Genomic DNA, 25718 nt, shown 5'->3' with positions numbered 1-25718 from the left:
CATTGGGTTTAGTGTAAACATAAGAAGCATTTTCCCAACATCTCTGAACATATTAGGATTATTAAGAAAAACATTGTAAGCTTTTTTTTTTTTTTAAACAAAAAACAAAACAAAAACAAAAACAGAACACACACACATACTCAAGTTTAAAGCTTTGGCTAGTTATTGGCTAAATATGAAGTTAAGAAAAGATGCGGATTGCTTGTGTGGCAGGAGCATGGCAGGCAGGACACTCCGGTAACACCCGCTCACAGATCCGGATGGCACATTCCATGCAGAAGAGGTTATGTCCACAAGGCACTAAGGCTGCTATGACCTCACTCTCATAGCAAACTACACAGTCTCGTCCACTCTTACGTTGGCTTTCTGAGCTGCTGGAGTCTGTGGGAGAACTAGATGCCACAGATGAACTGGTAGGAAGAGAAGAAGAAGATGAATAACCAGCACTGTGAGAAAAAGAAGAAAATGAACCCCGATTTGGCAGCCATGAAATACTACTAATTGGATCACTATGTATCCTTCGAGCCAATGGATGCTCAAGCCCAATACCATTATCAGGCACAGTTGGAGAGAGCAATGGTGTTGTACATCCACTGAGCTCACTATTTCTTCTGCGAGCTGGACAACCGCTAAAGTTCTGGAGCTGTCCATCTGATGTTTCAAAGGTTGACCAAAAAGGTGCAGGTGTATTTAAATCCAGGGCAAGATGCTGAAGGCTAAATTCACACTCTTCTGACCCTTCTGCAGGCTGTCCAGTGTTGGTTTCTCCTCCCAGTGGAAAGTTTCCAGCCAAGACAGATCTAAAAGGACTCTTAGTACTTTGCTCTCTGTCTTCTTTGCCATAGAAGGGACTCTCTAACGATGTATTATGCAAAGTTTCAGTTCGTGATCCAGTGGAACCTCGACGTGGAGCTGGCACCTTAGACCATATACTGCCTGTACCTCCCCCTAGCAAGTCCATGCAAACATCTGTACCATTTGATTGGAAGTCATTATCAGGCTGGAAATCCACAAGAGAACCTGTTCTCATGGTAATGTGAGCCTCTATCTCCTCTCGTGCTCGGTCTACATTCTCAGGCATTCCAGTTACTTCAAAAACAGGTTCTTTGTCTCGGCTGGGTGTTACAATGTAAGTGTGTGTATTCTGTTGGATTCGCTTAATGGTAGCACCTTTGGGCCCCACCACAAGACCAACTACACGGTATGGGACACGAACCTGAATTGTAGTTTGCCCTAGCAAATTTGGAGGTCCCTGTGTAGAGCTCGGTATTCCATTAATTTTATTTCTTGTGGCTCTTATAGTTGAAAAATGTCCAGCTGCTGCAAGGATCTCAAGTTTTGCCATCTCTACATCCTCTTTCCTTCCAGTCACAATGAACACTGGCTCTTCTCCTCGGATAGGGGTTTTGATATATGTATTAGTCTTGGCTCGAAGAGCTTTAATCTTACATCCTATGACAAGAAGAAGGAGAGAGCATTAAAAAGCCATTTTGTACAGTGTATATTATTGGTAGTTAAGTAAACTAAATTTCCACCCTTGTTATAGATTTGGATAGATAGATAGATAGATAGATAGATGTTTGCCACATACATTGCCAGGTGTGAGAAAAGCTTAAGGGTCCATGCATACGGAATAAACGCGCATGTATTTTGGCAAAATACACATGTAAAAATAAGACTCCCATTGACTTCAATGACATTTTACACATTTTTGTACATGTTTTTTTTACACATGTAAAAAAAAAAAAAAATGTCATTGAAGTCAATGGGAGTCTTATTTTTACACGTGTATTTTGCCAAAATACACACGCATTTACTCCGTGTGAACGGGCCCTAAGAGATGCAAAAAAAACAGATAGCCACCAGTTTACATAGAGATCAATGTTAACCCAATGTCAACGCGCGAAACACATTGAAGGCAATAGGTTAAAAAAAAGCCTCCCATCGATTTCAATGGGTAGCGCGCGTATGCCGGCAACCATTGAAGTCAATGGGATCTGTTTTTTACGCCGCTCACTCTGAACGAGTTTACGTTCAGAATGAGCGGAGCGTAAACTCCGTGTGAACGCTCCCTAAGGCTAAAGCCTCACATTGCGAAAACGCAGCTTTTTTTGTTGTGTTTTTTTGAGCCAAAGCCAGGAGTGGAATGAGCAGAAATACAAGAATTCCCTATATATTTTCCATTCCTTTTGTAGCCATTCTTGGCTTTGGCTCAAAAAAAAAACCGCAGCAAAATCTGCAAAAAAAAAAAGCTGCGCTTCCGCAATGTGATTCCTCAGCCTAAAGCAAAACATTGGGCTTATCTAGGGGCTCGCACTACAATTTTTCCATAAGACTAAAAATAGTCCTCTTTATTTTCAGTTTACACTAATAAATTATATGTAGAAAAAAATAATGCTAAGTGGTGACTAATCAGAGAAACCATTACTATAACTGTCTTCCACACAAATAGCTAATTTAGGGCATTCACTTTGTGGTAAAAGCGATATGTGCCTTATATTCTATTTGTCAGGATGATCATAGCAATACCAAAGTCATATAGTTTTTGTTACCTATTAATGCCTTAACAAAAAAAATCCAAAACTTTGTGCAGAGTAGTGTAAGGATTTTTTGCAGTACATAATGTTTTTATTTATACTATTTTGGTGAATATCTGAAGTTCTGATTTTTTTTTAATAAAGTTTTTTTGGAAGGCAAAACAGCAGTTTGGGTTTTTTGTTCTTTTTTAGCATTACATTTGTAACATTTAACTTTTTTTTTTACATTGATGTCTATGTAAATGAACGGCCACCCTTCTGAAATACGGTAATTTGGGTCAGTTTCTTACATGAAAAACACTTAGTCTGATTGTTCTCTGGCATTGGAGAGGAGCAGGTAATAGTTGTACTTGTTTAGAGTAACTTTAAACAGAGTTATTGCAACCTCTGGACTCAACATAAAAGAAAAAAGGGTCTCCAACACTCTGCTTCATCTCTTTCCTGATGCTGGAAGCTGAATCAGGTAGACATACTCCAGTGACTGATTTTTCTGCCCACCCCTCCATTCACTAGACTGAGCTGACTATGAAATTAGCGATTACTATATTTTTGTACCTTGCCCATAAGTCATCCTTATACTAGAAACAAAGAAAATTTTTCTGGAAAATAATAAGCACAGCCCACACATGTGATGACCAGCATCAAAAGAGAAATGAACCCCACAAATATCGCTGCCTCCATGTGTAGCTTCATCAGGGGTACAGATTCCATATACTTCCTATATAATAAGGTATCCCCGGCTAATTAATTAAAATGAATAAACAGGTTAGTGAATATATTCTTTTCACATCTAATATGTCTACTGATTATATCTGAAAATGGATTATGACGCTCATGTCATGAGCCATGGTTAATTCCAATTCTTCCCCGCTTGCAACAAAGATGGTCCGGTATAACTGAGTAAAGCGGTCAGACGCGTATGCAAAGAAAATTGGACAACCAAAAATCAGTTTTTATGCATTTTCTTCCCCTCCCTGGATGTGCAGATGGACCAGAAACATTCCTATTGTTGGAACAGTGTACATGGTCATCAGAGGAAAGTTTAAAAAAAAAAAAAAAAAAAGATTTCTCCTCAAGGTAGGACCATCTATGTGTCGTATGACACAGTGGTGTATAGGTCTGGCGTACCAGCAGACACAATAAGTAATCTGATAATGGGTTGTTTCAACGTATATATTAGAGGTTCTCATTCCCTTTATTGTCTTGTATTTATTTTAGGAAAAAGAAGCTAAAAGCTGTTCCCTCTAAGGCCTGGGTCACATCTGTGTTCGGTATTCTGTTTGGGGAGTCCACTTAGGGAACCCCAAACAGAATAACAAAAGCATTGACAAGCAGTGAACAATGAAAGCACACGGACCCCATACACTATAATAGGGTCTGTGTGTTTTCTGCACGAGTCATGCAGAGAGGAAAGTAGTTCATGAAGTATTTTTCTCTCTCCGCATATTCTTAGGATAAGACTCTCATGCCACGCTAAAAATTTAATTAAAAGTAATGATTATGATTTTTAAAATGTGGTAAAGTTAAAAATTTTAGAGGGCACTAGAAAATAATTGATTCTCAATTTGTGCGGAAGACGAAATAAGTTTGAGAACCTCTGCTCTAAAGTACCAAAACAATGTAAATGTGCCCCCATTCCCCCAAAGGCTACCCCATTTTGGAAACTACACCGCTAACAGAATTTATCAAGGGGTATATTGAGCATTTTGACACCACAGCTGTTTCACAGATTTTATTAGTATTGGTATGTGAAAATGAAAACTTTTTTTTTCCAATAAACTATCAATTTCACCCCAAGCTTTTCATTTTTGTAAGACAAAGGAGAAAAGGTCCCTCAAAGCTTGTATTTCTCCTGAACACAGAAATACACGGTCATAAACTGCTGTATAAGTACATGGTGGGGCTGAGAATAGAAAGAGTGCTATTTGACTTTCAAAAGGCAGATTTTGCTGGAGTAGTTTTCAGGTGCCATATTGCATTTGCAGAGCCTGATGTACCAGTGCAATGGAAACCCCCCAAAAGTAACCATTTTAGAAACTACACCCTCATGAACATTATCTTTTTGAGCCCAAGAGGGTTTCCCAAATAATTATTGTTCAAAATGAAAAATTACATTTTTCTAGAAATATGTCATTTTAGTGCCCAATATGTTGTGCACTAAACCAAAAAGTTGCATTTGTGGGCATAAACCACTGCTTGGGCAAACAGCAGAGCTCAGAAGCTTCTTAGCTTTTGAAGTATAAATTTAGAGGAACTTTCAGGATGCCATGTTTTGCAGAGTCCTTGGAAGTACCAGTAAATTGAAATTCCCCAAGAAGTCCCCTATTTTGTAGGGGCACGTTTAGGTTCTCTGCAAATCTGACTTGGCGACCAAAAACCAACAACCTAAATCTGCACTCCAAAAGCACATAGCACTTCTTCACATCTGTGCCCTGCTGTGTACCCAAAGGCAGTGTATGCCCACATGTATGACACTGGTGTACTCAGGATAACTGCTATATGTGGGTATAAATTGCTGTTTGGCAAAAGCTTGGCACAGAACGGAAGGCGCTCTATTTTTGCGCACAGATTTAGATAGTTTGGTTTCTGGATATCGTGACACTTTTGCAGAGCCACTGAATTGTCAGTAAAGTGGAATCCGCAGACATGTCACCCAACTTTGGAAACTACACCTCTCAAGGGATTTATCAAGTGGCACAGAGAGCATTTTTAACCCTTGAGTGTTATAGTAATTTAATTTCCAGAAATTAATGCATAGCTAATAGTGAAAATTGCAATGTCTCCAGAGATACGCCATTTCAATTCTGATATATTGTACCAAGCTTGTATCAGCAGAGACACACAATTCAAAGACTGTTAACCGGGGATCCCGGGCACAGCAGCTTTTGAAGAGTTCATCTCTGCACTTAAATTACATATTCTTGGAAAAATTGCCATTTTCACCTTTCACCATTATCTGCGTATTCATTTCTGGAAAATAAATTATAGCAACAATTAGGCGTTAAAATGCTCACTGTACCCCCTTCAGGGGTGTAGTTTCCCAAATTGTGTTACACGTGAGGGGATTTCACTTTGTTGGCCCTTCAGGAGCTCTGCAAAACTGTAATGGCTTCCAAAAAACAAACTAGATCTGTGTGCCAAAAACCAAACAGATTACAAGCAAAAATTGCATGTACATGTATGTGGGGATGCAGGGTGACGAAGCAAGGTGCGAAACACGTGTGGGGCTCTGGGTGGAGGTCGCAGTGGTAAACATACTCCACAAGGAGTTAATTTACATACTGGTTATGCTATGTAGTCAGGCTTTGATGTGCTTTACCTGTATAAGGTACTATTTGTACAACAGTTATATGTACTCCTTCTCCCATATGATATCATCTATAAGTGATTGATATTTACCTTTTACTATACCTCATTATATTTGATTTTGCTTTAGCTGGGTGACCCCATATATTTATATGATTTTCATCACCCACACCATATCGGTTTGAAATGGATGTATACAGTCCTATGAAAAAGTTTGGGCACCCCTATTAATCTTAATCATTTTTAGTTCTAAACATTTTGGTGTTTGCAGCAGCCATTTCAGTTTGATATATCTAATAACTGATGGACACAGTAATATTTCAGGATTGAAATGAGGTTTATTGTACTAACAGAAAATGTGCAATATGCATTAACCGGTTAAGGACCAGGCCCAAAAGTATGTTAAAGACCAGGCCTTTTTTTTCAAAACTGACATGTGTCACTTTAAATGGCAATAACTTTGAGACGGTTTAACTTACACAAATGATTTTGAGATTGTTTTTTTCGTAACACATTATACTTCATGTTAGTGGTAAATATTAATCAATATTTTTGTATTTATTTATAAAAAAACTAGGAAATTTGATGAAAATTTTGAAAAAATTGCAATTTTCAAAATGTGAAATTCTCTGCTTTTCAGGCAGATAGTCATACCACCCAAATACATGAATAAATATTATCTCCCATATCTCTGCTTTATATCGGCATCATCTTTTGATTGTCTTTTAATTTATTTTGGACGTTACAAGGCTTACAAGTGTAACAGCGATTTTCTAGATTTGCAAGAAAATTCTCCAAACCAATTTTTTAGGGACCGCTTCAGTTTTGTAAGGAATTATAAAGGCCTATATAATAGAAACCCCCATAAATCACCCCATTTTCAAAACTACACCCCTCAAATTATTCAAAACAGCATTTGGGATGTTTGTTAACCCTTTAAGTTTTTCATAAGAATAAACATAATATGGAAGTGAAATTTAGACATTTCATTTTTTTTCATTAATACATTCATTTAGACCTAAAATTAACACATTCACAAAGGGTTAAAGGAGAAAATGCATCTCACATTTTGTTATGCAATTTCTCCCGTACACAGAAATACCCCACATGTGGGCGTAAACTGATTTTTGGGTACACAGCAGTGCATGGAAGGGAAGGAGCGACACTGGGTGTGTGAACAGCAGATTTTGCTGGAATAATTTTCAGGCACCATGCCTCATTTGCAGAGACCCTAGAGTACCAAAACAATGGAAACCCTCCAAAAGTGACCCCATTTTAGAATCTACACCCCTCACAGAATTCATCAAGGGGTATAGTCAGCATTTTGACCCTACAGTTATTCCACAGATTTTACTAACATTGGGATGTGTAAATGAAAAATTACTAAAATGTCACTTTATCCCCAAAGTTTTAATTTTCACAAGGGGATAAAGGAGTAAAAGCCCCCCACAGTTTGTTAAAAAATTTCTCCTGAACACGGCAATACCCCATGTGTGGCCATATTCTGCTGTATGGGTACATGGCGGGGCTCAGAATGGAAGGAGCGCTATTTGGCTTTTGGATGGCAGATTTTGCTGGAATAATTTTAGGTGCCATGTCGCATTAGCAGAGCCCCTAGAGAACCAATACAGTGGAAACCCCCTAAAAGTGACCCCATTTTGGAAACTACACCCCCCAAAGAACATATGAAAGGGTATAGTGAGCATTTTGACCCTACAGCTGTTTCACAGATTTTATTAACATTGGGGCATGAAAATGAAAAATTACTTTTTTTCCAATAAACTGTCAATTTAGCCCCAAATTTTTCATTTTCACAAGAGGATAAAGGGGAAAAAGCTCCATAAAGTTCGTTAAACAATTTCTCCTGAACACAGAAATGCCCCATATGTGGCCATAATCTGCTGTATGGGAACATGGTGGGGCTCAGAATGGAAAGCGCTATTTTAATTTTGAAGGACAGATTTTGCTGGAATATTTTTCAAGTCCCATGTCGCATTTGCAGAGCCCCTAAAGTATCAATACAGTGGAAACCCCCTATAAGTGACCCCATTTTGGAAACTACACCACTCATAGAATTTATCTAGGGGTAGAGTGAGCATTTTGGCCTCACAGCTGTTTCACAGATTTTATTAACATTGGGGCGTAAAAATGAAAAATTACTTTTTTTTCACAATAAATCGTCCATTTAGCGCCATATTTTTAATTTTGCAAGTAGTTAAAAAATTAAAAGCCCCCCACAGTTTGTTACAAAATTTCTCCTGAACACGGCAATACCCCATATGTGGCCATAATCTGCTGTATGGGTACATGGTGAGGCTCAGAATGGAAAGAGAGGTATTTGGATTTTGGAGGGCAGATGTGGCTGGAATAGTTTTGAGGTGCCATGTCACATTTGCTGAGCCCCTAAAGTACCAATACAATGGAAACCCCTCAAAAGTGACCCCATTTTATAAACTACACCTGTCATGGAATGAATCAAGGGGTATTATCATTTTGTGCCTAAAATGCTTCCAAAAAATGAATGTCCAAAATGAAAATTGAAATTTTGAAAGAAATATGCCATTTCGGTGCCCAATACGTTGCACCCATTTTGTGTTGTCAGAGACCTGCACTCCTAAAACTATTAAGGGGCCATCCCGAGGGGCAAAAAATGATATATGTGGGTGTAAACTGCTGCTTGGGCACACAGCAGGGCTCAGAAGGGAAGGAGCACTGCGCTTTTTAGCTTTTGGGGTACAGATTTAGAGGGACTTTCTGGGGGCCATGTTCCTTTTGGAGAGACCTGGAGGTAACTGTAAACCCCATTTTGTAGGGGCAAGTTTAGGGTCTCTGCAAAAGTGTCATGGCATCCAAAAACCAAACCATCTGTGCTCCATAAACCCAATAACCCTTCTGTGTCCGTCTGTGCCCTAATATCAGTTTATAACCACTTATGACATTACGTACGTTATCCCGGGTACACCAGTGTCATACATGTGCCCTAATATCAGTTTATACCCACATATGACATTACGTCTGTTATCCCGGGTACACCAGTGTCATACATGTGGCATAAACTGTAGTTTGGGTACACAGCAGGGCGCAGAAGGGAAGGAGCGCTATTTTGGTTTCTGGAGCACAGTTTGGTTTTTGGACGTCACTTTTGCAAAGCCCCTGAATTGTCAATAAAGTGGAATCCGCAGACATGTCACCCTATTTTGGACACTAGCCCACTGATGGGATTTATCAAGTGGCGTAGCGAGAATTTTTAACCCTTGAGTGTTGCATTTATTTAGTTTCCAGAAATGAAATCGCAACTGATAATGAGAAGTTAAAAATGAAAAATTTCCAGAGATTCGCCATTTCAGTGCCCGATATGTTGTGCCCAACTTATGTCATCAGAGACACTCCAAAAACTGGTAAGCGGGTATCCCGGGCACAACAGCTTTCAGAGCGTTCATCTCTGATACAAGTCAGGCACAATATATTACGCACAGAAATGATGTATTCCTGGAAAAATGGTCATTTTCACCTCTCACAATCAGCTTCGTATTCATTTATGGATAATAAGTTATAGCAAAACTTGGGGGCTAAAAATGCTCTCTGTACCCCTGGATAAATCCTTCAGGGGTGTAGTTTCCAAAATAGGGTCTCATATCAGGGGATTCCACTTTACTGGCGTTTCAGCTGTGCAAAAGTGTCATGGCATCCAAAAACCAAACCGTCTGCGCTCCAAAAACCCAATAACCCTTCTTCCCTTCTGTGTCTGGCTGTGCCCCAATATCAGTTTATACCCACATATGACATTACGTCCGTTATCCCGGGTACACCAGTGTCATACATATGTCATACATGTGGCATAAACTGCAGTTTGGGCGCACAGCAGGGCGCAGAAGGGAAGGAGCGCGATGAGGCTTTTGGAGTACAGATTCAGATGTTTGGTATCTGGACGCCATGTCATGTTTGTAGAGCCTGTAAGGTACCAGAAAAGTGGATTCCCCAAAGGAGTGACCCCATTTTGAAAACTGCACCCCTCAAAGAATTTATCAGGGGGTGTAGTGAGTATTAGTATCCGGACGTGACTGCACGGCGGATGGCGAAGAGGGAATATATAAGCGGTGCGGAGAACATTGCAGACACCAAATTCCCTACTATGTCCCAGTAGCTCCTATGATTGGGGGAGTCACTCTGGGGGTCACTTTGGGGGTCACTTCTGGTGTCTGTTCCCTCATAAGCTGTAAATCTGGGGTGTCCACTGATATTCGCTCACACTGCTTATACATTCCCTTCCTGACGCCGCCAGTTGTATTCTAATAATTTGGCGATTTTGGTTTTTTTTGTCTTCACATTACTAGATGCTATATTTTCTTTATTCTTTTGGTGACGTGGCCATATAAGGGCTTGTTGTTTGCGGGATGTGATGTATTTTGTAATGACACCATTTTTGGGTGCCTACAACATACTGAATACATTTTATTAACTCTTTCTTGCTGGATTTAAAAAAAAAAAAAAAAAATCAATCCTGGCATTGAGTTGTACCCTTTAAATTTTGCGCCATGCAGCGTACAGTATAAGTAACATGTAGCCTTTATTCTGCGGGTCGGTACGGTTACGGCGATACCTCATTTATAGTATTTTTTTATGCGATACTAATTCTGCAGAACAAAAACACATTTGGGGACATAAATCAGTGATTTTTGCATCGCCATCTTCTGAGAGGCGTAACATTTTTATTTTTCGGTTGACAGTGTTGGTTGAGGGCTTATTTTTTGCGGGACAACCTGCGCTTTTTAATGGTACTGTTGTGGGGTGCATATGATTTTTTGATCACTTTTTATAGCATATTTTGTAAGGTGATATGGTGAAAAATCATTACTTCTGGCGGGTTTTTTCCGTTTTTTTTTTCAGCTGTACACCATATACATTAAATATAATTTCAGTTTTATTGTACAGGTTGTTACGGACGCGGCGATACCAAATTTGCATTGTTTTTATTAATTTTTAGTACTTTTTTTATATAATTCATTTTGTATAGAGAAAAAGGGATTTTTGGGCTTTATAACTATTACTTTTTTCATACACTTTATTTTTTTTTAACTTTTTTTTTTTTTTAACTTTTTCATGTGTCCATTTAGGACACTTCAATCAGTTGATGCTTTGATGAAAGCATCAACTGAATCTGCACAATAGCAGACAGGACACGAGCAGGACACAAGCCTGCTCGTGTCCTGCAAGCTGCAGAGGAAGTGAGCTGCATCGCTCACTTCCTCCATCGGTCGGCAGGATCAACCAGGTATGTGGGGCTCCGGTAGTCTGGGGTCACTGGCCAGACCCCAGACTACCTTCTACTGACATCGGCACCCCCCGATCTCGCCGCGGGGGTGCCGATCAGCTTCAATCTTCGGCGGATCCCTTTCGATCGCGCCGTGATGTTTCACGGCACGATCGAAAGGGTTAAAACGTTCAGTCGGAACTGAGTCCGACTGAACGTTGTTGAGGGGGTGGTTAGGTGTTAGTAACACCTAACCCCTGCCCTCCCCCCGCCCCACCCCCTGCCTAGTGAGTCTCTGAAGACCGGCCGTAAATTTACTATCGGCTGGTCTTAGAGACCAGGACTGCTGGCCGTAAATTTACGGCCAGCGGTCCTTAACCGGTTAAACCAAAATTTGACCGGTGCAAAAGTATGGGCACCCTTATCATTTTATTGATTTGAATACTCCTAACTACTTTTTACTGACTTACTGAAGCACAAAATTGTTTTTGTAACCTCACTGAGCTTTGAACTTCATAGCCAGATCTATCCAATCATGAGAAAAGGTATTTAAGGTGGCCAATTGCAAGTTCTTCTCCTATTTGAATCTCCTCTGAAGAGTGGCATCATGGGCTACTCAAAACAACTCTCAAATGATCTGAAAACAAAGATTGTTCAACATAGTTGTTCAGGGGAAGGATACAAAAAGTTGTCTCAGAGATTTAACCTGTCAGTTTCCACTGTGAGGAACATAGTAAGGAAATGGAAGACCACAGGGACAGTTCTTGTTAAGCCAAGAAGTGGCAGGCCAAGAAAAATATCAGAAAGGCAGAGAAGAAGAATGGTGAGAACAGTCAAGGACAATCCACAGACCACCTCCAAAGAGCTGCAGCATTATCTTGCTGCAGATGGTGTCACTGTGCATCAGTCAGCAATACAGCGCACTTTGCACAAGGATAAGCTGTATGGGAGAGTGATGAGAAAGAAGCCGTTTCTGCACGTACGCCACAAATAGAGTTGCCTGAGGTATGCAAAAGCACATTTGGAGAAGGCAGCTTCATTTTGGAAACAAAGATTGAGTTGTTTGGTTATAAAAAAAGGCGTTATGCATGGCGTCCAAAAAGAAACAGCATTCCAAGAAAAACACTTGCTACCCACTGTAAAATTTGGTGGAGGTTCCATCATGCTTTGGGGCTGTGTGGCCAATGCCGGCACCGGGAATCTTGTTAAAGTTGAGGGTCACATGGATTCCACTCAGTATCAGCAGATTCTTGAGAATAATGTTCAAGAATCAGTGACGAAGTTGAAGTTACGCCTGAGATGGATATGTCAGCAAGACAATAATCCAAAACAACGCTCCAAATCGACTCAGGCATTCATGCAGAGGAACAATTACAATGTTCTGGAATGGCCATCTCAGTCCCCAGACCTGAATATCATTGAACATCTGTCGGATGATTTGAAGCGGGCTGTCCATGCTCGGCGACCATCTAACTTAACTGAACTTGAATTGTTTTGTAAAGAAGAATGGTCCAAAATCCCTTCATCCAGGAACTGATTAAAAGCTACAGGAAGCGACTAGAGGCTGTTATCTTTGCAAAAAGAGGATCTACTAAATATTAATGTCACTTTTCTGTTGAGGTGCCCATACTTTTGCACCGGTCAAATTTTGGTTTATTGCATAGTGCACATCTTCTGTTAGTACAATAAACCTCATTTCAATCCTGAAATATTACTGTGTCCATCAGTTATTAGATATATCAAACTGAAATGGCTGCTGCAAACACCAAAATATTTAGAACTAAAAATGATTAAGATTAATAGGGGTGCCCAAACTTTTTCATAGGACTGTATCTATTTAATTAACAGGCATAATACAGCAACGGTACTGACTCATATGTTGTCTATTGTGATCTACATGTGACACTGCGACCTCCACTCGCGTTTTCGATGTAATTCTTTCTTAATTGTTTTTAACAGTTTTGTCTTTTCTTTTCTTGATATGTAATATTCATAAAATTATTTTTGTATTAAGAACTGGTTTTGTTTTCTTATCTATGTTAATGCTATACGGATACCATATAGTTTTACAATACTGTTACAGAAGGCGATGGGTTTTCTAACATATGCATCCATCGAGCCAGTAAGAATTGCCTCAAGAGCAGGGGTCCTCTCAAATACAAACTGCCATGCATTATAGCTATAAATGTGGGCCAGTGACCCAATAGCTAAGGAAAAAATATGTGCTATTCCCTTCCAGGAAGCATATCTAACTTGGGACCAAAAACATATGTTACTTGAAAAATCAGTAGACAAGAAGACACTTCCAGAGACCAAACATACCAAGAAACCCCCCCCCCCAAAAAAAAAAAAAAAAAAAAAAAACCCCTGTCATTTCGAATCTACAATGCTGACTATAAAACCCAAGCGAAAATCAGGGAGTTTGAGTTACCCTAAGGGTGGGGCAGGGGTAGAGAGGAAGGAATAAATATCTTCCTTAACCTGAACCCGGGCTCATTCTACTAGAGCTGTGTCATTTTTTTGGGCCAAAAAGGATGATGACTCCTTAGATTACATTTGTAGCGCTGCTACATGGTCTTCAGTCTAATCTGTAATATCTAGAATAGATTGTAACGGATCTGGAAAGGATCCTATCATATATCAAACAAAACTAGAACAGAAAAAAAGGTCCCTATAGATGAATCCCTATGTGGGAAAAATAAAGCTTAACATTATAAATAAGTATTAAAAAACTCCCCAGAACTATGTGTGAAAAAACAATAAAAATAGTCAATGGACTATATACCAGACAGGACTCACATAAATGCTGTGGGATAAAGACACCCTCGAGGAAGCCTCAAAGACAAAGTTTCTTAGAGGATCCAGAGGGACTTTTTTTGCACTTTTATTAGACAAGGAACCATTAGCAATTTCCCTTTAGGGTTTCCCCCTTTTATACTTTGAATTTGTTGACTCATTTTCGAGTGTTCACCTCATATTAGGAGCAGACCCTCTATTGGGTACTGATGATTTATCTCAGGCTGATGCACATACTGATTGTATACTGACACTTTTTATGCTGATAGCAAACGCTGTCAGATAAGGGCTCGTTCATATCTGCACACGAATGGGTGAGAAAGCTGTCCGGCCATGAGCGGCGGTGAGCGTTTTATGCTCTCCGCCGTGAAACCGGGTTTTTTAATCCGGACACAGAGTCGGACATGCATTATCCTGTGTCCGGATTTAAAAAAAAAAAAAAACGGTTTCGCGGCGGAGAGCATAAAACGCTCACCGCTGCACCCGGTCTGTGATTTCCGTCTTCTTGCATGCAAAAGATGGAAACCACAGAACGGAGTGCCGAACACAGGTGTGAACCTAGCGTAAGGGGATTAAAAGTAGGAATTGTAAACAGTAGAGATAAGGACATATAATAAATGTTCTTATCTCTACTCTGTTTACAATTTTCTACTTTTAATCCACTTATCGGTCCTCTAGGGGACAGCATATGTAAATGCTATCAGCATAAAAAGGTGTCAGTATACACCTTTACCAGTATCAGTAGTTTTAAAGTCTTAAACTGAATTCAAACGGACGGATGGCATACTGATGTGTGAACCAAGCCTAAATTTACTTGTTTAGTCCCCTCTCATGAAGGGGGTTGTTTTACATCGGCAACCCCAACCCCTTTTGTTAGTGGATCTTTCACAAGCAGTTGATTTTCTTTGTCCTGATTCCACCCTTTTGAGGAGCCTCTAACAAACTTTATATCTATGATCCCTCCTTCAGGCTGTTTTTATCCCACAGCATTTATGTGGGTCCTGTCTGGTATATAGTCCATTGACTATTTTCTATTGTTTTTTCACACGAGCACCACTTTTCTCACATAGTTCCGGGGTGGGTTTTTTTTTTTTTAGTAGTTATTTATAATAAATGTTAAGTTTTACTTTTCTCACTTAGGGATTCATCTATAGGGACCTTTTTTCTGCTCTAGTTTTGTTAGAAACTGAATTAACAATAAGTACTAATTCTACTGTAGCCCTCCATGACAGTACCGCTTCTGATTACATGACCTGGAGTTTGGGGCTAGACTAGAACCCTCTGGTCCATCTAGAGACCGCCAGAACAGGTAAATGAATCTAAACTCCCTGGACAACCCCTTTATCAGCTTGATTATCAGCTTCTGGACTGGCAAGATCAGAAGCAGGAGCCAGCACTAACTTTCTCCTCCCACCTTCAATGATATGCATATGGGGGCTGACTTTACCATTATGATGCTAGTCCTAGTACCAGTGTATAGTGTACAGTGTGAACAGAACGGAAATCCTAATATAAATATATATATAGTTTGTGTTTACGCTGAGAAGAGTTTGCTGTGCAAAGACTGTATGAAGAAAAACACTGCAGCGAAACTGTACGTTGTATCCACTGCTGCTGTGGGATGAGCTGGGAGAGTGAACTCCCTACAGCATACGATGCTTAGTGGATGCACAGCGGGCAACTCCCAGCTCATCCTACAGCAGCAGGAACAGTGGATACAACATATCGCAGCGGCGTGAGCTGCAATGTTTTTCCTCATACAATTTTTGTGCAGAAAGATTATTATTATTGGGGGATGTCTTACTTTCGGTGGGTGCCTTATATTAGAAAATTCAACAAAACCTCTGCTATGACTTATTTTCGGGCAAACAGGATCTCTCTCTCTCGGGGTTAATATGAGGGACATGATGGGGTTAACTGCTATTAATGTGAGGCACATGGAGTTACTAAACCCCAAATGCCTGATATTAATAGGCAGAGTAACTAAAGGAAGGCCCCTGTGTGTGTCACTTTACTGTAGCTTCCTCTCCTCCATACGACAGACATCTTCCATAAGACACAATGAATCCTGGTCACTCATCTGCAGGATAGATGCTAAATCCTATTGTGCTAAAGGACTTCTGATGACGTCATGACCATGTGATCGGACTCTGGTGTGGGCGGGGCTACTAGGATTTAGACTCAACCTTATCTGCACATGTTATATACCAGTGGCTACAGGACCTTTGATGACATCACAGTCACGTGACATCACAGAGCAGTAGCACTAAAGGACCTCCCCCTTCCAGTTTTCTGTGCTCTGTGGACCCTGACTCATGTATAAGCCGAGGAGAGCTTTTTCAGCATGAAAAATGTGCTGAAAAAGCTGGCTTATACTCTAGTATACATTACAAAATACATTGTACATACCGTGTTTCCCTGAAAATAGATCATCCCCCGAAAATAAGGCATGGGGAGGTTTCTGTTTAATTGCCTAATATAAGGCACCCCCTGAAAATAAGGCATCACCCAAAAACCATTGCAGCACAACACTGTGCGAGATGTTCTGTGTGCAGAGGAAAGCCAGCTGCTGCCTCTGCTGTGATACTGTAGGTTGTATCCACTGTTCCTGCTGCTGTAGGATATGCTGGGAGATGCCCGCTGTGCATATGCTGAGGGGAGTTGGTTCTCCCAGCTCATCCCGCAGCAGCCAGAACAGTGGTATCGCAGCAGCCGGCTTTTCTGCGCACATAGAAAGTGAGGCTCTCCAGCAACTGCCGGCAGCCTCGCTAAGCCCTGCCCACCACTTCCGCGATCAACAGCAGCACCAGTGCTGCTATGAAGATAGGGAAGGTAAGTAGCCAAATCCAATAGGGAAAGGGAAATGGGAAAACACAGCCTCCAGCAAAAAGGTCACTTTGGACACAATTCTACACTTCCTGATAATTCAGTCCAGAATATACAATAAAGCAGTCAATTGGAAAAAGAAAGAAACACTCACTGTTGTGAAGGAATTCCTGCACGGAACATCCAGGTAGATTCCCCCGGCTGGGAATGTGATATCACCAAGGAATACGTAAAGGAATTGGAGTCCAGCAATCCTTCAATATGTTAAAATCCATCACATTTATTTAGTACAAAGTTAAAAATAGCAGGTTCAGTCAAAAAAACGATTTAGTGCAGTATCTGATGGAATAACGTTGAAGGGTGTATTAGCGTTTTTGTCACCGACACGTTTCGAGTGTAAGTCCTCTCTTAGTCATAAATCGTTTTTTGACTGAACCTGCTATTTTTAACTTTGTACTAAATAAATGTGACGGATTTTAACATATTGAAGGATTGCTGGACTCCAATTCCTTTACGTATTCCAAGGTAAGTAGCCTACCTCCCCCCCCCCCCCCCCCCGCATGTCTTATGGAGCAGGCTGTCCCCCGCCCCATAAGACATCTCCCCGAAAATAAGACGTCCTATATTTAGGACGAGAATTTAATATAAGATACTGTCACACTGTCTTATTTTCGGGGCGACACGGTACTAGCCATAAGAGGACAACCATAAGAAGGCAACTTTATAGAACAACTTAGATGGTCACCTAAAAGTTTCCATGGTAACTCATTCAGGAGAGCCTCCAGCCAGCTTTTGGTGCACCCCACGAATCAATAAAGAATAACCTTTATCTGTGAATTTTGGAGCATTGCAGATGTATGGTTATATTATGGTGTACTTCGAATCACTCACCTTGTCTCCCTACAATCTCTGCAACGTGCTCAGAGCTGGGCACTGGGACCCCTTCAGTCATGTTGACTCCCCTTCTGCGGGCACCTATGCCCACAAGCTGATCAGCACTAATCTCACCAAAGATATCTCCTGGGCTTGGCAGTCCTGAATCCAAAGCTTCCTCTTCAGCTGGATCATCTTGAAGTTCCAAGACTGAGAGCTGGTGCATCATTAAAGGCAACTCGTCATGTGTCTGGACGCTGCTGCGAGCGGGAAAGACAAGAGAGGGCTCCGGGATTCCTGGAGACATGGAGGGGGACTCGGCAACGTCCTCGGGTGTCCGCAGCTGCCTAGGGCTGTATTGTGTTTGTTGCAGCAGGTGTGTGCGATCGCCAGAAGTTTCTGATGGATAACCCGGGTCTTCATGGTCTATTTGTTCATTGGAAAGCTCTTCGCTAGTGTTAGAATGCTGAGGGCCAATATCCTCACAATCACAAGGGGAGGACGAGGTACCGGTTGTCTGAGATGTTTTCACCTTCCAGCAGTATTTACCTTGCCCCCGGGTGCCCGTCTTTCCTGAAGTGTCTCCCTCTTGTGGCCCCCGGGGGCCCTCTCCGCCCGGCTCCTCCTCCCCCCAGGGCTCCTCCATGCCGCTGTAGCTTGTAGTGCTCGTTCCCGATCCGTGCTCGTTCTCGCTGGTCACCCCCTTTGTTTGTTGCTCAGCGTGTATGTTCTTGTCATGAGGTAAAGCCCACAGCAGCTGCACAGGAATCTTTCCGCCTTCAGGCGCTGGGTGGGCGGTGCTTATCTCCCCTTGCATGGCTGGGATTAGACGAAGAGAACTTCCGGTGTGCTGTTAGTAAACCTGGATTGGCTGTGAGAAACCAAACACTGACAACCACCCACCAAGCGATGGCCACACCCCCTACCATTATGAGCGAAGGGGCGTGGAAAAGCCGCGCCCAAGTAAAGCCGGCCGGCGAGTGACGTCACTGGACAGAACAATTTTGGCGCGCTTTTGTGACGTATTTCTTACATAGGTAGAAAGGAGTGTGTACATGACGGGCTGGTTGATAGATGGTTTTGTTCTGTTAGCTGAGGAAAGTGGGTAGGTAGTTGTCTGTGGCCTCTAGAAATAGTACAGGTTATTACTAATACTGAACTATTGGATTTTATATACGGTATATATTGTCTGTGTGAGATATCCCCAGAATGTAGTGCGGGCAAACCACATAGATTTCCAAAAATGTGTAAATATAGCTGTAGTAGCCACGGAATTCCCTCCCTCCACTTTCTCCTTGTAAATTGTCAGCTAATCTTATGACCTTACGTATAGCCCTGTTCTTATTATTTCCTTTCTGAGTTATATACAGTTCTTGCCAAAAAAAAACCTCATTCAGAAAGTCAGCTTATGGCAGGTTCACATCTGCGCCCATGTCGGCTTTAACCTTTTCGCTGCCAAGGGTCTCTGGAAATTTTGCACCTCCAGTAGCCAGAGCAATTTTCACAGTTTTGAGATGGACAAATCAAACCTAAATTGCAACATTAAAAAAGCATCCAACCCCCCCATACCTATATATTTTCTTAAAGTAGACACCTGCAGCATTGTCAGAATGCCACTTGGTACTGTATACGAACAGGCACCTTCATGCAATTTTGATTTAAAGTGAATGTTTTATGAAAAAATGCAAATAAATGTATATTAGTTGTTAAAAGCGGAAACCAAACAAAAAATTAAATGCACCAAACCTCCTAAAGATAAGAGTTCAACATGTGCAGAGTTCATACATATCACTATGGCCTGAACCCGCATGCACGTAGAACTGGAAGGAACAAAATTCTGCTTTGAAGCTGGAAATGTTAAAAAAGTATCATCCTATAACATGTAGGGATTACACACCATGAAAAGTAAGTGAACCCCTAAACCCTATATATTTTTTGAAAGTAGACAATCTGAAGATTACAAATGTCTTAATGGGTCATCGATAGCCACATCCACCTTCATGCAACTTTGCGACCAACACAAATAATTTTTTGAAAAAATACGCTAAAACACATATTTGCACCTAAAACTCATGTTCAATCTCACATTCATATACAAAATACTTTTAAAATAATAGCTTATGGTGTATACAATGTGTAAATATACTATATGTACCGCAAACATCAACTACAACAAGAGCTCGGACTCCCAAAAACACGAATACAGAAGACAAGCAGGATTTTGCTGTTGTTCACTAATATGTTAAAAAGCTATACTGCACCTACCAAACTGTGACTGTGATACCAAAATCTAACTTTTTTCAGAGTACACAGCATACCGTATATAAAAACACAATTTAATAGTTTATATATACAACCACCTTCATTCAACTTTGCCGCAAACAGAGATTGCTAGCAAAAATTGCGCAAAAATTCAAATTTGCCACTAAAGTGCGGCTCAAGAAATCCCTTTCTGCAAACATAATGTACTGTACATAAAACTGCAATATGTGAGGAGTTCATACATACCACACATGTATATATTTACAGGGGCGGGTGTTAAAGAATCGCTGAAATGCGCCATCCCATTTTGTGCATGCAAATTAAATAGGACTTTACATAAAAAAAAATTTTTCCATCCCCCTATAATAATTTTAGCAATCTATACGTTCATCTCTAGTGATAATCGTTATTACTATTATTTTAGTTTGTAACGGATATCACTAGAGACGTATTTTACTGTAGAAAGATCAGGTATAGACAGGACAGGGATTGGGTGAAATGTAAACTTTATTTGCGACTTTATGTATATGTTGTGTAAGTGTTTGGTGCAACTTTTTTTTTTTGGCTTGCGACCTGGACAATGGTAAACGTCTGGGTCAAATGAATGGGTGAGAAAGAATCCTTCAGGTTTCCGTATCCTGCCTCTGTTTTAGGCAGGAAACGGAAACCTGCAGAACGGAGTTCACAACGCAGATGTGAACGAGCCCTTATGCAGAGAGAGAGAGAGAGATCGTTTCTGTCTCTCTCTCTCTCTCTGCTGGGCTGCTTCGTGTCCCTCTTCCTTTCTTGTTAAAGATCGCAAATTGCTTGCTTAGACGGGGGTGGGGGGGTTGGGGACACTTTGGAGCTCTATATCTTTGGACTGCATCAACATATCTTGATGCTTTCAATTGCATTTTAAAGAGGAGAATCTCATCTTTAAAATGATATCAAGAACTCGATGATTGGATGTACAGTTTTGGAGAAATTCACTGTTGAAATGCTGTCGGGAATTGAGATCTGCAGTTGGATCTCAATGCCAAATAGTGTTTTCAACAGTGAATCGTTCCAAGACTGTAAGTAAAATCATCAAGTCCCTGATATTTTAAAGATGAGAGTCTCTTCTTTAAAATGCATTTTAAAGCATCAAGATATGTTGATGCAGTCCAGAGATATCGGCATTAGTAGGGAGGACGTACTAAGTACGTCCTCCGCTACTGAAGTGCCACCTTGGGAGCACATACAGTGTACGTGCCTGGCAGCGAAAGGGTTAAACAATCCAGCTAGGTTTCCGTCTTGTGCCCTGAGAAACTGGACAGAGGAAACCCGGGAGTCAGTTTTTAAAACCCGTTCATGTGAATGAGTTTTAATAGTGAGTAGAGATGAGTGAACACTTCGGATCAGCCATTCCGAATAGCACGCTCCCATAGAAATGAATGGAAGCACCTGGCACAGCAACCGGCCCCCGGCAAAGTGTACGTGCCAGGTGCTTCCATTCATTTCTATGGGAGCGTGCTGTTCGGAATGGCTGATCCGAACAGTGTTCGCTCATCTCTAATAGTGAGCGTTTTGTACCTGTCCATGGCGAAACCGTTTTGTTTTTTTTTTTTAACTGGACGCAAAGTCCTGCATGTCCCACTTTGTGTCTAGTTAAAAAAAAAACGGTTTTGCCGCAGACAGGTATAAAACGCTCACGGGCACTCACTTTTCAAGTGAATGGGTTTGAAAACTGACTGCTGGGTTTCCGTCCCCTGTCCAGTTTCTCATGCAGGAGAAGGAAACCCAGCAGGATTGCCTAAAGCGTGCACGGGCGCAGGTGCGAACCCGCCCTTACTGCAAAACTCTTGATTATGTGAATATTTACAGGTGTGGATTGATTAGACACGGGGTCTAGCCTAAAGATGGTGTAAGCGTCCTGCGGCAAAAAAAGTGCTGTGGGAAAATCCGCGGTGGCAAGGCGTTTTGGTTTTTCCTGCAGCACTTTTCACAGAAAATCTTTTTCCTTCAATTGTTCCTATAAACAGCATTTCCGTATGTATAATTGACTTGCTGCAATTTGTAAGACCTCAACAGTTTTGGAAATCACAACTTGTTCACTGCGTATTTTTCCACAAAGTGGGCATGGGATTCATTCATCCACCTTGCTGTAAAATGCTGCAGTTTTTCAACGTTGTTTTTGCCTCAGGCAAGCTGTGACGTTTATGCAACGTGGGGCCCAGGTCTAAAAGTGTTGACTGGACCAATTCCGGCTGCTCTGCAGAAGGAAACTTGGTTTCATGGCACACATTACTTGTCTTGCCACTGACAACCAGTCACCTTCATTTCCAGTGGTGTCATGAACAATATGCCTACACTGCTACAGATTGAAAGTGTATCATCTTTAGCAAAGAATCCAGGTTCTCTTTGGGAGCCAGTATGCAGTATTCATGGTGAGCACTTCAATCCTATCTTTCTTTTGGAGCAAAAGTTCACTCCAGCTGCTGGTTTGATGTTCTGGGTAGCCATTACATATGACAGTCTGTCACTGTTAGTAGTGATACGAGGGACACTAACAGTTCAGCGATATGTGTGGGACATCCTGTGGCCTCATGTATTTCCTCTCATGTCAGGGCTTCCAAGTAGTCTTTTTACAGAAGGATAATGCTTGTCCACACATAGCAAGGGTTTCACAGGAATTTTTCTGCCATATTACAATGCTTTATTTGCCTGACCAGTCGCCAAATTTATTGCCAATCGAAAATTTATTGGATCATCTGAAACCCTAGTTCCAGCAACCTTTAGCCAGTTCCCTGCCACCCACGTCATTTGTCCAGACATTTTAGTGCTTCATTAGCTATGCAGGAACAGTAATGCTAAATAGCAGACCTAAAGATCAGTAATATAGCATGGTAACTATAGCATAACTGGGTAAAATACGAGATACGATGACTTGTATTTACTTAAATTGATATATTTATATGCCAGTTATTTGGGGAGCAGGTATGAAATCAAAATGATTTTTTTTTTTTTTTTTTTTAGATCAACACTATGGCCAAGGGCTCAAACAGTGTGCTATAGTGGATTGTTATGGTGGATCATGCCCAGGCCGCAGGACACGTCTGCTTGAGTGGTGGAAGTGGTGATGGGCGCTAGACAGCTATGGCAACATGTGTGGTCATGCAATAGGGCATAATATGGTGGACCAGGCTGCAGAAAATAGCTAAATGAGTTTTGGCAGTTATTGTAGCTGTGGCAACATTTGTAGCAGTAGAGCAGCGCATAATATGATGGTCCAGACCACTGGGGCATGTCTGACTGAGTGGTGGCAGTGATGTTAGCTTTATGGCAACATTTTGTGGCAGTGTAGTAGAGCATATAGTGATGGACCAGCCTGCATGACGTGTCTGTCTGACTTATGGCAGTAGTGGTGCACACTTAACAACAACTACTGTGGCAATATACTGTATATGATAATGCTGTAGATCATAATGTGTTGTGCCAGGACAGAGGGCATATCTGATGACTGGAGGCTATTGTAGGCACTTCGCAGCTGTGGCAACATGTGTGGCAGTGCAGCAGGGCATAACGTGATGGAGCACGACACAGGACATATCTGCCAGACTGGTGGTAAAAGGGGATATTGTCACTCCTTAGGGAGAGACCACCATATAGGTGTGTGGAGACTTATTAAGCCATTTGCGCTCCACTGTGAGGGATCATGGGAAGAATATGCAAATCTGTCTTCCATGATGTTGTTATAAGGAGACAGTGCCTCAGTCATGCAACCCACTAGGGGGCGCTCGCTTTAACATCATACCCGACCTTCCCAGAGGCCTTTGCTGCAATGATGTGGGATTTTACCAAGTCAGTCTCTCAGCTGAGGACAGCTGTTTCAATCTGATTGGATCTCTTCAGCCCGCAGATCCAATCAGATCGAAACAGCAGTGTGGCAGTGCAGCATGGTACAGTGTTGGCCAAAAGTATTGGCACCCCTGCAATTCTGTCAGATAATACTTATTTTCTTCCAGAAAATGATTGCAATGATTTGGTATTAATATCTTCATTTATTTTGCTTGCAATGAAAAACACAAAAGAGAATATAAAAAAAAAAAAAGTCAAATCATTGATCATTTTACACAAAACTCCAAAAATGGGCCATACAAAAGTATTGGCACCCTCAGCCTAATACTTGGTAGCACAACCTTTAGACAAAATAACTGCGAACAACCGCTTCCGGTAACCATCAATGAGTTTCTTACAATGCTCTGCTGGAATTTTAGACCATTTTTCTATGGCAAACTGCTCCAGGTCCCTGAGATTTGAAGGTTGCCTTCTCCAAACTGCCATTTTGAGATCTCTCCACAGGTGTTCTATGGGATTCAGGTCTGGACTCATTGCTGGCCACTTTAGAAGTCTCCAGTGTTTATCTCAAACCATTTTCTAGTGCTTTTTGAAGTGTGTTTTGGGTCATTGCCCTGCTGGAAGACCCATGACCTCTGAGGGAGACCCAGCTTTCTCACACTGGGCCCTACATTATGCTGCAAAATTTGTTGGTAGTCTTTAGACTTCATAATGCCATGCACACGGTCAAGCAGTCCAGCGCCAGAGGCAGCAAAGGAACCCCAAAACATCAGGGAACCTCCGCCATGTTTGACTGTAGGAACCGTGTTCTTTTCTTTGAAGGCCTCTTTTTTTTTTTTTTTTTTTCCCTGTAAACTCTATGTTGATGCCTTTTCCCAAAAAGCCCTACTTTTGTCTCATCTGACCAGAGAACATTCTTCCAAAACGTTTTTGGCTTTCTCAGGTAAGTTTTAGCAAACTCCAGCCTGGCTTTTTTATGTCTCTGGGTAAGAAGTGGGGTTTTCCTGGGTGTCTTACCATACAGTCCCTTTTCATTCAGATGCCGACGGATAGTATGGGTTGACACTGTTGTACCCTTGGACTGCAGGGCAGCTTGAACTTGTTTGGATGTTAGTCGAGGTTCTTTATCCACCATCCGCACAATCTTGCGTTGAAATCTCTCATCAATTTTTCTTTTCTGTCCACATCTAGGGAGGTTAGCCACAGTGCCATGGTCTTTAAACTTCTTGATGACACTGCGCATGGTAGACACAGGAACATTTAGGTCTTTGGAGATGGACTTGTAGCCTTGAGATTGCTCATGCTTCCTCACAATTTTGCTTCTCAAGTCCTCAGACAGTTCTTTGGTCTTCTTTCTTTTCTCCATGCTCAATGTGGTACACACAAGCACACAGGACAGAGGTTGAGTCAACTTTAATCCATTTCAAATGGCTGCAAGTGTGATTTAGTTATTGCCACTACCTGTTAGGTGCCTCAGGTAAGTAACAGGTGCTGCTAATTACACAAATTAGAGAAGCATCACATGATTTTTCAAACGGTGCTAATACTTTTGTCCACCCCCTTTTTTATGTTTGGTGTGGAATTATATCCGATTTGGCTTTTTGACAATTCTTTTTGTGGTTTTCCATTGAAGACCAATTAAATGAAGATAATAATACCTAAGAATTTGTCATTGCAATCATTTTCTGGAAGAAAATGAGTATTATCTGACAATTGCAGGGGTACCAATACTTTTGGCCAACACTGTATAATATGATTGAACAGGCCGCAGGACATGTCTAATTGGATGTAAATACTATGTAGTGGTGTCAACGTGTGGCAGTGCAGCAGGGCATATTGTGACAGATGAAGCTGCAGGACATATTTGCCTGACTGGTGGCAGTTGTGGTAGGCACTAGGTAGCTATGGCAACATGTGTGGCAGTGCAGTGGGGCACAATTTGAACTACATCACAGGACATTTCTGGCTGAGTGATGGCAGTGTTGATAGCTGTGGCAACATTTGTGGCAGTGTAGCAGAGCTTTATATGATTGACTAGGCTGCAGGAC

At 41.3% G+C, this 25718-nt stretch overlaps 1 protein-coding gene across 1 annotated transcript; it reads right to left on the bottom strand.

Annotated features, from left to right (window-relative positions):
• Positions 1 to 123: 123 nt before the first annotated feature.
• Positions 124 to 18298, bottom strand: MEX3D (mex-3 RNA binding family member D). The gene is made up of 2 exons (XM_075264563.1): positions 17608 to 18298; positions 124 to 1452 (listed from the first exon to the last, which is right to left on the bottom strand). Exons 1-2 carry the CDS (start codon positions 18233 to 18235, stop codon positions 182 to 184), a joined length of 1899 nt encoding a protein of 632 aa, XP_075120664.1. The 5' UTR covers positions 18236 to 18298; the 3' UTR covers positions 124 to 181.
• Positions 18299 to 25718: the final 7420 nt, after the last annotated feature.

The sequence above is a fragment of the Leptodactylus fuscus genome, chromosome 1, assembly GCF_031893055.1.
Source record: "Leptodactylus fuscus isolate aLepFus1 chromosome 1, aLepFus1.hap2, whole genome shotgun sequence".
NCBI classification, from domain to species: Eukaryota; Metazoa; Chordata; class Amphibia; order Anura; family Leptodactylidae; genus Leptodactylus; species Leptodactylus fuscus.
This window is presented reverse-complemented; position numbering and strand designations above follow the sequence as displayed.